A 17,897-nucleotide genomic window follows, 5' to 3' on the forward strand; every position below is an offset into this window, starting at 1 on the left:
CCGCACTGGCTTTCTCTCCTTTGGCTAAGGAACAATCACACCTAGATCAATGGTTTAGCACATGGTGGCCCCATGGAAGGGCATCTGAACACCCCCATTTTGGAACAGGCACTTCTTGAGGCTTGGCGCACACCTTCAAACCACGGGCGTTGCTGCAGATTCTTAGGAGAGCCGCGTTAAGGAGCTGCAGCTTTTACATAACACCACCTCCTTCCCTCGCCCACCTGCACTGAGTCAGCACAGCAAGCTTTCTGTAGTTGTAGTTCCCTATTTCTGCACTAGCAGAAGGTGATCAAATCTCTGCAGCCACCACAAATGGAACACATCAAGAAGAAAAAAGGAAAAAAAATTTAAAAAGGGATTTTCTCCCATATATTATCATCAGTTATTCTGCAGCAGGACTTCTATTTAACATTGTTACTAAAATGACATGTTACAGAAAATTACATCAGGTTCTTTCTGCTCTCTGACTCATATTCCTAAATAATTTTGGTTGACTCATTTCTTCTCACTTGGCTGAAATCTAAGTTTTTCCTCTATTAACAAATAAAAGCGGGCTTCCCCCTTCTCTCAGCTTTTCCAGGCCAAGACTAGACACTTCCACTGTTCTAGGGAAGCGCAGGAAACAAAACTGCAGAGATTTGACCTGGCAAAACAGCCCACCCACCTCTTCGCTATGATTAAGATGTACAGAACCTGAGTATACGTGTCCTGTATCAGCTGCACACACAGCGTATATCCAGTCACTAAAAACACAAGCAATGGATTTATTATGAGCAGTTATTTTCCTGTAAATTTAAGTTCCACATTCAGCTACAACTGTATGTGATGTATATACATCATTAGTATTAAAAAACATGAGCATTATCTCCACCGTGATTGAAGGAAGCCGCAATGGGAACATGACACCAAGAGATATGATATTTTATTTAAAATCAGACCACAGTAGATTACAGAAAGACTTATTATGCAAACAAATCCACTGTACATTTCACAACTTGCTAGGCATATAAAATTGCCCCTTTATTCAACTGTCCAGCATTACACAAAGAAACCATTCAGGTGCAGGACGACTCTACCTCCTCTGAACTCAACGTTTGCCAAGTAGCTCTGTGTTCAGGCTCGAGGAATTGTCAGCTGGAGCTCTACGTCTAATTCACTATTCCAGTTTGAGAGGGCAGAAACATCCACAAGAGGTGGAGACTGAGGTTACGAAGTGGGAGCACTAAACAAAACGGCCACCCACGACTGGACTGTGCCCAGGGCCCTGCCTCCTGGAACTGCATCAGAGCTTGTATCCTAAAGAGTCCCTCCAGGGTCACGGTACAACCGTGACCCGTGTGGATCAGCTGTGTCGGAACAACTGACTCCGCTTCCTCCGAGAGACAGCACTGAGGTGCAGCAAAACTCATCCTAGAGTTAGACCCATTCAATGCTGACCATCATTCCAAAAAAAACCCCAACAACCCTAACCACACACAATTGAATTAGTCATAACTTACAAAATCTGCGTACAAAAGACTGGCAAACGTAATGCCATCATTTTCGGAGAGCATTTTCAACCCTACCAACACTCTAAAGCCGTGTTACACATCAAGTTTAAAAGATTTTTCTCCGCTCCAATTGCTTTGGGGAAGTATATGCTATTTGCAGCAGACATGAAAAATCCTCAAGACAACATAAAATATATTTTGGCAAGCACACTGAGCTACCCCATCTCAAGTCTCGGCTTGCCTATGGCATTTTAATCTCACTATCTTATAAACAGTGCAAATTAGTACAATTCTAAACATCCTAGCCATAGCAGAATTTATTAACTATAACAGAACAGGAGAAGCTGTCAAAGGGCAACGGTTCAAAGCACTGACAAAGCTTTTGCCCGACTCATTCAGATTAGTGTTCTGTAACATTTTTTTTTCTGAAAGGATTTAAACAGCTTTCCACAGTCATCTTTCTCCTATACCCTTAAACATTACCAGCAGTCAAGTACATATTTACAGTTTGTGCGCACACACACACAATTAATGGCAAAAACATTTTCCATGAGCAGCTGGATTTCAGTTACGGGACTGCTATAACTGAAACATCACATTAGTTGTATCACCTATGTTCAAACTAACCCATCAGTGAAGGCAACTATACGCTCACAAATAGCAGATACAGCCTTTCTCGATTCTAAAGTATGAGGGTGAGATTTTTTTTCTTCCATTTTTTTTATATAAAGAAAGTGCTCTTGAAGAGCCCTTAAATTAGAGTTAAACAATGGCTATTCAAATGATAAAAATGCTAGTATCCTAGTATTACAATCACAGGTAGTGATCCTAAGGCACATCAGCCACATGCATATGCAATAATGCATTGTTTTGCTTTCAGACAGAAAAACTGCATTAGCTTTGTCTGTATTTAGTTAGCACAAGAGTTTGTTTTTAGATAAAGTATCCCTGAAAGATCATGTTATCACAAAAGTTACCAAAAGACAGAAAATTTAACAAGTAGTAAAAATACTTTTGGACTACTAATACCAATAAAGTTAGATACATAAAATGCAGTGCAAATTCACAATACACTTATCTATCACCTCCATCACTTCTGAGGATTTGCAACTCTTCAGAAAAAAAGTTGGCACTTGATAAGTGTAAAATATACCTGGTTGTTTTTATTAAATGTTAGCAAAACTAATTTGGGATTGTTTTAGTTTGTGTAGCAGGCTCAACGTATGAATTTCTATACTCAACCACCACCCTGGTAGCCCCCACCAACTTTTATTCTTCCTAGGACACAAATCATTTCTACAGCAGATTTATGTTTAGCATTCAGATACGACAGTTGCCATCCAAATACCAACACTAATAGCACAGCAAAATTTTTTTTTTGAAACAAGTCATAATCAACCATGCTTACACAAATGCTTCAATGAGAAAATAATACCAAGAAAAGATATTACACTATTTTAAAAAACACATCCTGTACCATCACTAGATTACAGAAAAAACACACTTTGCAAACAAATCCAATGCACGTTGCTTCACAAACTCCCCCATCTACAGAAACTTTCCAGATTTACACTGGGGAATTGGTTCAGATGCCAGTAACACTGACCAACCTTCTGCCTTTTGTCTTCAGAAGGCAAAACAAGCCAAATAACCGTATTTTCAGAATAAAGAGCTTCCTGTTATGAGATTAATTTCAGATCAGTATTTGCTAGCAACCACCACACTCCAGAGGAAATGATTAAGGGACAGTCAAGGGCCTTATGTGAAGAAAAAAATAATCAGATATTCTATTTTGACTGAAGCTGTTTGTAGCACAGACTTCCAAACAATGTAGTGCATTCCAGGACAATGATAAGAATGTTTTAAAATAGTGAAGAAGATATGACAGATTCCGGATCACGTCTTCCTTAAGTTAGCATGAATTAGTTGAAAGTTGTTTGTGGGTATGAAAAACTGATAATGAATTTGTGGACATATTCTGCACAAGCAAGTGTTAAAGATTTGCCTCTCCCAATGCTAGATTAGATTAGCAGCACGTGCCTAGAGTCATATTGAGAATGAGATCTGAACTCCCCTAAGCAGCCTCCCTCTTCAGTGGTATAAAAAGTCATGAAAGGATGATATAAGAGGCAAACAGCCACCATGGAGCTCAAATTTTTTTGTTTCGACTGCTTGCACAGAAATGTTAACTGCAAATTCCAGATAGATGAGCATGCCAAAAATTGCAAGACTAAAGGAAATGAAGAAGTTAAAAACAGTTCTGCCAAGCAAGAGATGGAGTTTGAGGGACAAAATGAAGTTGTGGGCAATTACATGATGTGAGAATCCAACACTTAATTAAGAAAATACCCTGCCTGGATTCCTGGAATCACATGATATCAAAAGCTAAGCACCGGTATATAAAAAAAATTAACTTCTGTATCCCAGGTGTGGAAAAAAAAATATGAAAATCTTAATAGGTAAAGAAATAAAAATTCCTGGTAAAATTTATAAAACCCTAAACTGGCTCTACAAACAGTTTAGTTTAATTTCAAGAGACCAGGACTTTCAGAGTATCAAACTATTTAGGAATGGGAAGAGTGCATACTTTTATTGTGAAAAATCTAAGGTAACAACTGAAATGTAGAACTGAAACTCTTGTAACTTTTACTGTTTAAAAACCCTAGAACATTATCTGACAACAGTTTCAGCTCAGCGAGCTCTGAAAGTGTTGTGCACCTGGCCACAAATGCCACTTGTCTGGGCGCACTGTGAAGGCTGCTGGTGCAGTCCCCTCCAACCCTTCGCCCAGCACTCAGATATGGCTGTTACCATCCAAACACTGGCACTGGTAGAGAATTCTTTAGAGAGACAAATAGCTCCCGCTTGCCACACACACATCCAGCTGCAACGGGAATACATCAGAACAGAAAAGGATGCTGATTTACCATCGCTAAAGAATTCGGAGATTTATAACGTCAGGAAATCCACTGTGCACTGTTTCACAATTTGATGGATTTACAAAATTTAGCCCCTATCACCTTCCTAGAAAGTTCTTGCTGTCACTGGTATTTGAAAACAAAAATAATCACATTTACTAAACACAATTTCAAACCTCTGTGCCAGAGCTCAAATTTTATACTCCACTGTGCAAAAAACAGAGGCTTTCCATTGCCTACGTTAAGTCTCTGACAGGGAGAGAAAAAGGAAATATAAGCACCAATACATTAAGTCAGGCGCACCAAAATATTCACTGGAGGATAAAACCAGGATGTGGTGGGAAGCGAGGTGGTCTTTGGGGAAGAGCTGGAGGATACGGTGGTACGAACTGAGATGGGTATCCTGGCTGTGACACTTGACTTGCAGACTGAGCTCCCGGCCGAGGTGGGAGAGGAGGATACGGAGCACCTGGATAAGAAAGAGCTGGTCCTGAACTCATGGCTGCAGTAAAGGGAGTAGGAAAGCGTCCTGCTGGGACTGAAGGCGGAGGGGGTGGTATTCGTCGGGGCACAACTGAAGGAGGAGGGTTTGCATCCGAACTGTAGGAATCTTGAGGTGCTGGTGTTGTGTCAGGTGCTCTCGGCTGAGCCAGCGGCTGAACCTGTGGAAGTCTCTGTCCCTTCAGCACCATCTCTTGGAGCTTCTCAATTTTTACACGTCGCAGGTGAGCCAGTTTACGCTTGCTCTGGTACTCATCAATGAAGGAATCCAGTGGTATTTCACCATCAAGAAAATTTTCTGCCATATTCTATCAAATATGGAATAATCTTTTAGAAAACGGCATACTCTGAGACAACCTAAAGGGCTTACGTCCTAAAAATAGGGTAATTTTGCCTGTGATTTTCCAGCTTGCATATGGAGGATGACTGGCATACTAAGAATTCGAAGCAGAATTTTGAATTAGTTATTACTTAGAAGCAGTGGGAGTTAAATACCATTTTTGCTGAAATTTATGCTGAAGTAACAGCAGTAAGAACATCTGAATCTGTCTCTGAACATTTCCATGATCATCAGAGGCAGGACTGAATCAAGCTCAACAGCTTTCCAGATTGCCAGCTAAGCTGAATTACGGTTTAGTACTGCTTGCAATGCCAACAGAAACACTGAGAACTCTACAAGCCTCAGTACTGAGAGGTAGATTATTGCTAAACCAGATTTAATACTCATGCTTACTTGTGGCAAAGCAAAGCTTTGGGAAAATGATGTTTTAATAATCAAGAGAGGTGACCACACATACAATCATGAAATTCAACTTGTCCTGGGAATGTTTTTTTTGGAATCACAAGTCAAGGTCAATAAGCAGATCTTTTCCCGGATGCTAACAAACTATGTAGTTATACGGAATGTCCTATAGGCAAATCCACTAACAAAACTAACCACTCCCATTGCTCTAAAAACAAGCCACCCTTCAAGCACTTGTAGTGACCGTTGGCACCTAGACAGGTACGTTGAAATCATAATGGAATATTCCACCAGAACTGCTGCAGTCATCCCTCTCTTCTTACAGACCAGCACAGGCAGTTTTTCATTAGGTTACTAATTGATGTTTGTAATAGATTAATACAATAACAGGCAAATACCATTAAAAATATTTCCACATTTAGATGCTGTTAATTTGAAGGCAATGCCAAGGAACTAAGAGAGTTTGACTTTCTCTTCTGAAAAATACTGTTGTGTCTTAAACCTCAAAGACCTTAAGAATAGAAAACAATTACTCAAAAAAAGTGTCACTGAAATCAAGTGACTGCTTAAGGAAGTTCAAAGACCAGACCACATACTTAAAAATATCCCTTTAGACTACTTATTACACATTCAACGGTATTATATACTTCAGCTACCCCAAGTCTTCACTAACGGGTATAAAGTGGCAGAATTGAAGTGTACTGTCATTACCTCTGTGTCTTCCTCAATCTTAGCCCCCTCTGTCTGAAGGAGCGCTAGCAGTGTCTCCAGTGAAGCATTACTGGATTGTCTGTCTGTAACGGCATGAAAACAAGAGTAAGTGACAGCTGTTTGTAAATGACTTTTAACCGAAGCTATAAAGTATCATCGAGCATAAAAATCTTCTCAGGCACATCTGTATAAACAGCATACTCTACTGACCTAGACAGGATGACTGTCAGACTACAGTGAGACAATACGACATTTAAGTAGTTAGTAATATTGTCACAGTGCTACAAACAGAAATTATAATGTATAATAACGAAAAAAGCACTTCAGCAAGTGTAGTATCAGATGCACAATACTTCATAATTCAATATTAGATGAGAACATTAAATACAAGGTTGTTTGATTTATGACTAATCACTGGAAATTCAAATCGGGCTTTACTTTTTAGCAAGGTGGGCAAATTTGATCATTTAGCAAACAATAGCTACGTAACCATATCAGTAATTGAAAGAATCAGTAGCGCATGTTCCTGGGTGTAAGAGACACTTAAGTCATTAGGTTCATGATCTATTTCAGAACTACGTGAGAATGAGATTTGATTTTATACCCTAATTCACAGATCTAAAAATGAGTGAAAAAAAAAAAAAAGATGCACAACAAATTTAAATTCGCTTAGGAAAGAGCAAACCATAATAACCAACAGAAAACGTTACCTAGTTTTGTTTTCTTTATCTGGTATGCTTCAAAAAGAACTTGCAGCTCTTGATATTTTTGAGTCAAATTTGCTTTCAAAGACTCCAACTTCGGCTGGAACAGAAGATTGTCCTCTGCCAGACTGCGGTTGCTGGCAAGAGTCATGTCTTTGCTGTGTTGAACATTTTGGGCCTGCAAAAAGAAAGGTGTGTGAAGTGACAGTGAGGATGTTGAGTGAGATTAATGGTTATGTAGACAATATGGGAATTTCAAGACTACTAAATAAACAGCAGAAGCTCTCTGCAAAAATCAGTACTACTGCATTGGAGCAGCAAATAACAACAATACTTTGGGATTTTTTTATTTGGGAATGCCTTCTGTTTTGGCGGGTATGGTCAGCTCCAGCTATTGCGCCCATTTTCACTCTCCCTTTCTCTCCTATGCCAAATCTTTCCTCACAAACTATTTCTGCTGCTCCGCGATATACTATTTTACTAGAAAAATAAGGCCTACACTGCAAACAGCACATTATGGACATCTACATGTACAAACACAAGCTCGCACACAGGGAACATCCCCTGAGCGATTCCACTACGAGCATGGTTCTCCCTCCTCAGCCAGCACCACCCATGAATTCATCGCTTCCAAGCAGGAGTTAGCACTGACCAGAGGGCACCTTCCCACGTGTATTTTTAACCCCCACATGCAGCAGATGGTTCATTAAGCAGTATTATCTCCATCTTGGGGAAGAACTACTTTTATTCCAAACATTTGAAGAGTTTGTGCTGTGGGAAAGGTCTCCTAAGAGGACCTTCCCCTCTGACAGGGGCAGTGGAGCTGATGACGGGCCCTGCAGGCAGAATGGCTTTTGCTGGTTCAGGACAAAAACATGAGTTCCTGCCACACCAAACGGCCTGCAAGAGTCCCGTTTCACCCCATTGCAGTGGTTACTGACTGGAAATCAGTGCTTGGGCACCCATCTGGACATCTCTGCTCAGTGGCAGAGGAGCACAGTTTGTGTCACCTGAGTTTCCTCTAATTCTTGTCCCCAATTTTTGTGAGGCCTGACCTGTTGGCCGCCACGGCCTTGTGAGATCAGTTTTACACTCACACCCTGCTATGTGAAGATGCTTTGTATGAATTCCTACCTGTTATTTAACCTAGATGCTTCATCCCCACCTCACTCACCGCCTTAACACCCCATGATGAATACTGACAGATAAATCAACAGTTGCTCATAAAAACCTTTGAATTCCACCCGTAAGATGCAGCGAGACTGCAGAAGACCGTCATCCTTTATCTTACTATAATGCAAAAAAACAAGCATTGCATCGTTATGGTTCCTTCTCCAGAATATTCTTCCCAAACTATGTTAAATCAAATCTGGATTAATGCCAAAAGCCTGTGTTTCAGCTCAATCCTGCTGCTTAACATATTCTAGCCCAAAGACATGATTCTTAAGGAACAAATGACAATTCCCATAAAACCACTGCCAGCAAGATTCCGAGTTTGCTCGCATATGCACAATTTTATCAAGACAGGCTTCAGTAGCTTTGGAAAAGACAAGTGTTCAGGAAAAAAAAAAAAAAAGACATCAAAAAGAAGGGAGGAAAAAGCAAAGGATCTGATTTCAGTCTGAATCAACAAGTGGGCTAATTTTCCCATGGCACAACAGACTGATTCTATTAAACCTTCTTCAAAACCAATTAAATGCTTGGTGCACTTCTTGTGACCTCCTACATTAACGTGCCCCTTCTACCCCACCTTCAGTGCAGGCATGAAAAGTACAGTGCTTTCTTCCTTTCACACTCCTGGGGGGACATAGGAGAGGCTCACCTCTGAAAAGGCAAAAGTGGAAACCTGAATGAAAGGAAATCTGAAAATCCCTGAAAAGGAGGGGATTAGAACTCATGTGTTCCTGACAGTCTGAGCACAAGGCCATGTGCAACAGGTGGAAACATCTCCCAAGTATAGCAGCAGTGTCTTCATAAGCAGTTACTTCCTTTTAAAATTTTTATACACTGCTTTAACCTGCTAACTTCAAATTTGACTCAGCATTGCTTAAATACATATTTAAGACTTAAATACATCCTGAGATATTGCTCCTCAAATATCCAAGCTTTACTTTTTTGCGCTGTTCTTGCTAAACCACTCAAAAAAATATCATCAAGTCAAGGATAATGCTGAGTCCTAAACTGTGCATCAATCAAAATAAAAGTCTATTCCAAGCTGTACAAATGGGAGGAACTATTTGTAATACTGTTTTGGCTTCTCAAGATTCTCACATTGAGCCTAAACAAGCTTCCAACCCTATGCTTGTGTTCAACTTGAATACTTTCCAAGAATAAAAAGAAAATCCTCTCTTCTCACTTTTGATTCCAATGCAAAATAATTTAAATTAAACTCGTTGCTTCCATTTGTTTGTTCTCTTACGATCCAACGCAGTTAGACTCAATTTTAGTAAGCTGAAGTCCTTGTTTTACATTTTTTCCAAACAATAATGAATGGAAACCAAGTACACACTATTTAACAGCTTAATTACTGTCATCCAGCTTCTTACCAAATTACCTGCCATCACCACAAGTTTTGTTAACTGGCTGCCTTATGAACTGCCAGCCAAAGAAGATTGCGTGCAAAAAGATTTATGCTTTCTGATGCCTCTCCTCTTTCACCATTTTAACGAGCAAACTACTTCCTTCAAGTGACTTAAATTTGGTCTGGTGATCACATTTTCACTGCTTGTAGGGCTGATGTTCTCATTTCAAAGTAGTTGTGCAGTCAGGCTGGGAAGACCAGTTTTATGAGCGGACTTTGATCTTTCGTCAGGATGAAGAACATGTTATGTACATTTTTTCTAGAGAAGTAAAAACAGTGGAATGAAAGATACGCAAATCTATAAACATTTCAAGAGTACAAATCTCTGGGAAAGGGCATTACTCAAATCATGTATGTAATAAGGAAGAGAAGAGCTCCAGGTAAATAGGCAGAATAAGAGAAAAGGCTTCTTTAAGTGATATAAACTTCGGCTACTTTTTAAATAACTCTCCTCCTTAGGTACCATAATGTACTTAATCACGTACATAGCGTGCAGCAGGGCTACAGATATGGACAAGGAGACAGACACCTAGCTTTCTACAATGACTTTCTGAAGAACTTCACTTCTGAATCACTATGAATGCGCAAGATGAATAAACATCATCATAATAGGATATACTTGTCTCGTAGGTGTAAGAAACAAATTAATATTACAACAGCACTTGCAAAGTCAGAGTTACCTGGTTTGATGGCAGACAAGCACAGGTAACCCACCTACATCTGACGCACTGACACCCTTTCCTGACCTTGCCACCTGATGTCTAGCGACTACGGACTACCCTATACTTAACTGGAAGTCTTACAAATATGTTTTTAAAGACGACAAAAAGCTGAGCTATTCTTAATCGCACTGTAAGTTACAGTGCTTGAAATTACACAAGCCCTAATGACTCAACTTCTCCTGTATTATAGCACTTCTAAGAAGGGCACATTTTTCTAAGAAATTGAACAAAAGACACAATTCATATTTAATGATCAATGTTAATCTTGAAGTCTTCGCTTCCAGCTTTAGTCTCTGTACCAAATTTCTTTTTGACAAATGGGCAGTTAAACAGATGAGAAACTCATATTGAATCTTGCTCAAAACCATGCAAAGAACCAACTCTTCAATTACAAGGTAAACTTAAGAAGAACTTCTTTCTGAAACAAAGATAAAGACCCATTCACCTATTTGGGACATTTTAATGCTTCATTTCACTGAAAGAAGTTTGGGGAGGGAGTAAATTCCTAACAAACAGAACCAATATAAACCCAAGCCAATGCAAACTGAATACTACGACAATTTTACAAACCAGAATAATCTCTGGCACAGATGTAAATTCAGTGTCAAACTTTTCTGCAACTGTTCCACGACATTTAGAAGTTAATTCAAGGACTCAGAAAAGCAAACTCTTAAATTAGCCTAAAAAGCCCTAAAGAAAAGCTTTCAAAAATGTTGCCTGATTTAAAACCCCAAAAAATAAATAAATTGCACAATCATCCAAGGGTCTAAGATCCAGCATAGCGTGACCCATCTGCTAAGAGTACCAACGCAGCACAAAGCACGCTTTCAGCATCCATTCAATAGCTATAACAGAACAAGGAAGGAATAAATCCAAACCGAGTTATTTTGTTGTCAGATCTGCTCTGCAACAAAAAATTGTATTATTAGGGAACTGCTACTGCATTGGATGTTCGCCTGCCTAATGGAAGTAGAGTGAAAAAAAGTTACCAACAGAAATAAGCTCAGAGCACGCAACTCGAGCAGAATTGCTAAGACGACTGTTGAGGTTGTGTGCAGGAAACCTGAATCTGAAAACAGATGAAAAATACCAGCCAGAATCGTGAGACATAATGAGACAGGGCGATATTAAAGTAGAATGTGCTTTTTTTTTTTCCCCACTTGTTTTCCTTTTAACTATCAAGGCCTTGCTATGAATTCTGAATGGGACAAACAGGGTGACACGGAGCTGCTTACAATGGGATTTTGATGGCAGAGGGATTGCTCAGCACTGAGCTCTAAACCAAACTGCGGGCAAGGCAAGGCAATGAAGTCACATACACATGGAAGTTAAAGACAAAATCAGGGATTATGAAGTTATTCAAAACTTAAGATGCTTAAATAGTTTCTTTAAGAGACATAATTTGAGTAGTTTTACTCAAGGATTTACTTAATAAGCACTTGTAAGAACAGGCAGCAGCAATTGCTTTGGGAATGGAAATCCCACTGATCTCCTGAATTGCAGCTTTGTTTCATCCCACTTTTAAAGTGAAGAAAAGTGCTGGACAAAGTTAAAATACGAGCAAGTAATAGGACTAGCTTAGCAACATTTTTACTGTTTACCATTAATTCCAAAATAAATGTTTGCCCTAAGAGTGGTTTGTTCAGAATGACTCTGAGAAGCATCCCTCCTGTTGACCTAAGGCACGTTCCCAGTACAACACGTCCAGACCAGGTCCTTCTGCCACCGTCCGAGCAACTGAAACCCCAAGGAGCCACAAAGTGCACCCAGTGCTGCTGTAATTACAAGCTGGCTTTGGCAGGCGTCAGGACAAGAAGTCCACTGGTACTTTCAAGAAAGTCTCTCGAGGAGCTACAAATAAAACAAACACTCGAACTCTCTCTTTCACTTGAATTACATACTTGTAATTTAGGATTCCAATGCGCTGTCACACTGCAGAATTATAACTATGCACAGTTGGAGTGACAAATTAACCCTTGAAATAGGAGCCAACAGGTGCAGAGGAGGAGAATAAAGACGTCTTTTACAGAAGATTTAGGAGTGCTTTTCATCAAGTACTGGTGAATAACGCACCCTCTAATGGCATCTGTTTGGTAATAAATATTAAGACATATTCCAAAATAAACAGATTTGCTAAATTTAGGTCTGATTATGCAAGTACTAGCTTAAAAATGAGAAAATAGAGGCTAAAAGGTAAGTTGCGATTCCTAAATGTTTACTCCTGCTGCCCAGAACTGCAGTTTGTGCCCAGCAGACACAGGCAGGTTATTCATTCCGTGCTTAGCTGGAAAAGAAAATCCTATAGTTGTCACCAAGTCTAATTCTTGACTTTGTAGCTAAATTTCATGTTTGGCAAACGGGAACATAACCACTCACACCATGTGGTTTTAGGACAGGATAAGGAATCCAAGAAATCTGGGCATGCATTCACATCCTTTGAACTTGGGACTTTCTGCAGACTGCCCGATCTTTTCAAACAGCTTTTGAGAAAAGGGCTACACTCAAAAACCCTTTCCATGCCTGCCAGCAAATTCCAAAATGCTGGAACGAGAGGAAGGCGATGCATTTCTGACGACTTCATTTCATACGATAAAGGTGTTGAAAAGCAAATAATTTTGGCGGTGGACATGGAGCGTTCAGTAACACAATGCTGCACTGTTAAAAGCAAAGTCCTAGTACAGGTCACGAGACGACCAACTCTCACCAGAGAAATTCATCGAGCTACCACCAGTATCCCATCACAGACTCACCTATGCTGTTTAGAATTACCATTCTGAGATTGACTTTTACAAACAATGTACTTTTATTGCGTGAAGATGAATACCGTCGATGTACTACAGAAATTAACCTCAAAGGATTATCAAAAAACCTCCTCGATTTCAAAAGATGAGGAGTACCAGACAATTGGCTTCCTTCCTCTTTCTACCAGACAAGATGTTCGTTGTTCAAGCGCTAAAAGCCCAGAGGCTTCAAAAACAACCTTGCAGACAGAAAAAAAAGCAGCTTAGCTCTTTGATGCCACATTTGTACACACCTGGGGTTACAGCATGAAGGACACTGCCTAAGCACATTACCCCAGTGAAATATATCTGCACACAAGCACACACACGCAGATATATATATGTATTTATATATATATATATGCCTACACCCCCAGGATGACATATACAAATCCTGCTCAAGTGCTGCACAGGAACACATTCCCTTCGGAGCTGGAAGGAGCCTATTTTTAGCTATTAGCAAGAAAGCCAAGTGGTTTTCCAATCCCTTCTCTCTGTGAAGAAAACATTGTTTTTCTGAGCTGGGTTTCCCTCGCAACGACGAGTACAAAGGTTTTTTCAATTATGGGATAATCAGCTTTAGCCAATTTTGCCACTGAAAATACGAGTGACCTCAGAGAAGTGACTCAGGAAACATGATTTAATTGGCATGCCCCAATAAAATTACTAATTTAAGGACTTTGGAATAACGCTACAACCTAGATACATCCAGACAGCAAACCAAATACCTACACAAGCAGCAGTGAAGTTACCATGGCTTCCCCTTAACGTTCAGGATTTCCCTCTCTCCCTCTTCCTGCCACATACTTCATTGTGAAAAATCAGGAGCCAGCAGCACAAACCCAAGGAGTAAACAATTCAATGAAGGCAGTAACAAAATGAGGAAGTATTTGAGCAATTCCAGGATAGGTAAATGCTTCTGAGTTGAACAGTTTCTGGTAAAAGCCTCCGTGCACAATAAACAAGGATTACACCCGACAGTACTATAGCCCTATTTCCACACAGCTCAAATACCTTCAACCTAGCCACACTTTCCTAACACCACAAAATATTCCCTCGGGCCCGGAGAACTTTACTCTACAATTTAAAAGCCTTCTGTTGCCAACTAAAGAGGGAAACCGGAGGGTCAGATCGAGAAGACGGTGTAATCCTGCAGAGAGAGACAAGCTTTGCCACGAAGGTCAAGAGGTTTTTTTGTCACTTCTGACCCACAGTCTGAAGTCTGCACTGACCGAAAAACAGAGGCTGGCTGGGCCAGCCCACCTACTGCTGTACCTTGCCAGAGGTCACGCTGCAATCAGCAGCACTGCACCCGTTCCTATCTGCACCAAGTTAAGCCCGTTATGACCCGCTGGCTTTCCTTAAATCCTCAGTCTTGCCACGGAAGGGTTCTCCTGCCTCCCAGTAAGCCGCTGGGGTCTCCAAGATCTTTTCACATTTTACTTTCCACAGCAGCATCTATTTCTTCAATGGTTTCTTAAGCCCTCAACATAAAAACTCGTACAGAAAGCTAATATGCCCAACCCTGTCTCGTAAATCTATTTACACAAAGTTTAAGAGAGAAACACTGCACAAAAAAAAAGCAAAAAGCAGCTTCCCAGGACTCCTCGCTGCCAGCCTCGACCCTCGGAGGGCCCCTCCGTTGTCTGCGATACTTTAACGCTGCGGTGATCCCGAATGACTTCCTTGGAAGTACCAGAAGGGCAGGGATCATACTTCCAGGAAAAGCAACAAAAAGGGACCTTACTCAACAGATGAGGCTTTTTAATCAGCTAAGCCATTTTTTTGTTTGTTTCCCCTGGGACTTCGGTCCTCCGATTTAAAACAAAAGCAGTAACACCAGATCCTGGGAAATACAGCACGCTTGCTTCTTTCAAAAAAAATGTTCTCATCAGCAGCGGATCCATCTTACTTGCCGTCAGCTGACTGCTCGGAGCCTTTTCGGGGCGTTTGGTGGAGCACAAAGCTGGGGGAGGCTGCTCCCAGCACTGCCCCACGCTCGCCCACCGGCACCCAAAAACCCCAAACGAGGGGGACCCCAAAAAACACTTCTTCTATTTGGTCTCAGCAAGCCCAGACCCGAACCCATGCTTTGAGGGCTGACAAAGAGGCTCCAAACGAGTACAAAAAGCCCCAGGAAGGCTGACAGCCTCCCCATTTTTGCCTCTTTTTGACTTAAAACCACCCTGAGCTCAAGAGCACGACCGGGACCGGCTTCACCCCAAGACCCCCCCCCAGTCGGCGCTCGGCCACAAAACGAGGAATGTGTTAATGGGAAAAAATGTATATATTAAAAAATAAACACGATACCGTCCGCTTCTCCCTAATTTAGCCCAAAATGAGCGATTTCAGTGCTGCCAGGCCCCCTCCTCCGACAGCCGGGATCGGGATCGGGGGGGGGGCAACGGGGATCGGGGGGCTGCAGACAAAGGGCGGGGGGACCGGGAGGGACCAGGGGGACACCGGGGGGACACCGGGGGGACACCGGGACGGGGCTGGAGGGGGGGAACCGGGGGCACCGGGAGGGACCAGGGGGGACCGGGACGGGACGGGGAGGGACCGAGGGGCACGGGGGGGGGGGGGGGCGGCCGTGGCACGGAGCCACCTGCGGCGACGGGGGAGGGGGGGGGGGGGCTGAAAGTCACCGGCACCCCCCGGCCACCGAGCGGCGTGGCGGGGGTCCCCGCTCACCTCCTCCATCTCGCGGGCCATGTCCTGCAGCCGCTCCTCATCGTCCAGCAGCGCGCTCAGCTCCTGCAGGCTCAGCGCCTCCAGCCGCCGCGCGTCCACCGCCATGGCGGGCCCGGCCCGGTGCTTTTCTTTCTCCCCCCCCCCCACCCCCCCCTAAAAGCCCCAAGCGCTGCCCGGTCCCGGTCCCGGTTCCACCCCCCCCCCCCGGTCCCTCTCCCGTTCCCGCCACCGCCCGGAAGTGGCGCGGCCCCGGTGGCCCGGCCCGGCCCGGCCCCGCCCCGCCCGCGGCGCCCCCTGCTGGGAGGGGCGGGGCGGGAGGAGGGGGCGGGACGCGGCGGGGCGGGGGGCGCTGAGGCGGTGCCACAGGGGATGATGTGGGGAGGGGGGGGGCAGGATGGAGGCGTTCGGGGTCTCTGCTTTTGGCCTCTAAGGGCTGGGATGGGGGCAGCGGGGCAGGAGAAGGGGCTGGAGTGGTGGTGGGGGTGCCCCAGGGTGCGGAGGGGTGGGTGGGCTTCCCTCACGGTGCCAAGCATCAGCCCTCAGAGCCCCTCGGTGCTGCCTGACCACAGGGGCTGTGGGGCTGGCTGAGGTGTCAGGGCTTGGAGCGGCCATTTGGTGGGCACCGACCGGCTCCGACTGGCCTCTGACCAGCTCAGAGCACCCCGCGAGTCCATGTCCTGAGCTCTGTCACGACGTGACGGTGCTGCTGTGGGCATCCTCCTTCTCCTTTTGTGTGTAGCTGCAAATGAGGAAGGAAAACCAGGAGGATTATTTAATTCTCACTTCCTTACCTGGTAGGGAGTTGGCCACGGCAAATCGCAGAGTGGCTGCGTTATTGTTCTCAAGCCTAGGCCGAATACCTATTTACGCTTAAAATAGCTAAAAATTGCATCTTGCCAAGCTTCGGTGCTATTCCTTTTGTCTATCATAGGCACTTTCTTCATCAAGCATGAAGTTCAAGAAACGATCTTTCTTTCACGATGTATTTTATAGTGAATTTGAACAATTTTGAAATCAAGCCTGCAAGTTTTACATTAAGAAGCATCAGTTAAAACATCATGGCTCAATTTGGTTTGTTTCTGATTTACATCCATTAAGTACACTTATAAATATATCTACATCATCGACATTTTGCTACGTACTTTGTGATAACACTTTGGAGCAGTAGCTCTCCAATTACTGCTGATGCTGGAGCATAGATGATACATACAATTACGCCTGGAAATAATTAATTGTGTTAACGTAGCCTGGGCTGTATTCATCTCTAGGCACGCACCACCTTCTGGCTTGCTTTCGTAGCTGATTGTGGGCGTGGGTGCGCCCATTTCCCAGTGTGTAACTGGAGGGAGAACCAGGATAAGCATGTGAGCCAAAGGAACGGGGTGGGAAATGGCCATGGGGTCCTTACCCTTTGTATTTGGCTTTTTTGATCATTCTGAAGAAAGAAAATAAAAAAATCAATGCGGTGAACTGAATCAATTTCTGATGTAATCCTACTCAAACATAATGACATTAGTCACGTTCAGGAAGTGACCCAGTACTTCCTGGCAGACCTGAACAAAGACAGCACCATTGTGATTGTTTCTTTTTGTCCTACAACTAAACTCAGCTCTCCATCTCACCCAAAAACCCTCTCTGTCAGCTCACAGGTCGCAAAGCCTGACAGTAACACACTGCCAGCGGAAGGCTTCCCGGCCTTCTGGCTGTTCAGTGCAGGGTTTCTGTGAGCTGAGTGCTAGAGGCAGGTAAGAGAGGTCAAAGCATCCGGCAGCTGAGCTTGCTTAGGGTGGGGAGAACGTGATTAGCGATATGGGCATGTGTCTGCTCTTCCACGTCAACATGCCTGCGTATCGCTGAGCTATGTGCCAAACTCCTCCTTGTGGGGGTGCTGTGCTCAGAGCTAAGATGAGTAAGCAGCTGTACCCCTTGGCTGTGACATGGCTTTTTAGGGCCACTACAGCCTGACCTTGTTATTTAAAACCAGCAGATAGCTGCCATGTCAACACGCTATCGCATGCCATATTTGCATATACCCATCAAAAAGAGTTGTAGCC

The 17,897-nt window shown here is 43.1% G+C and overlaps 1 protein-coding gene across 1 annotated transcript; it reads right to left on the bottom strand.

The window, feature by feature from the left end:
- Nucleotides 1–908: 908 nt before the first annotated feature.
- On the bottom strand, nt 909–16,033 carry VPS37B (VPS37B subunit of ESCRT-I). The gene is made up of 4 exons (XM_068654446.1): nt 15,844–16,033; nt 7,076–7,247; nt 6,366–6,448; nt 909–5,220 (listed from the first exon to the last, which is right to left on the bottom strand). Exons 1-4 carry the CDS (start codon nt 15,946–15,948, stop codon nt 4,723–4,725), a joined length of 858 nt encoding a protein of 285 aa, XP_068510547.1. The 5' UTR covers nt 15,949–16,033; the 3' UTR covers nt 909–4,722.
- Nucleotides 16,034–17,897: the final 1,864 nt, after the last annotated feature.

The sequence above is a fragment of the Anas acuta genome, chromosome 17, assembly GCF_963932015.1.
Source record: "Anas acuta chromosome 17, bAnaAcu1.1, whole genome shotgun sequence".
NCBI lineage: Eukaryota > Metazoa > Chordata > Aves > Anseriformes > Anatidae > Anas > Anas acuta.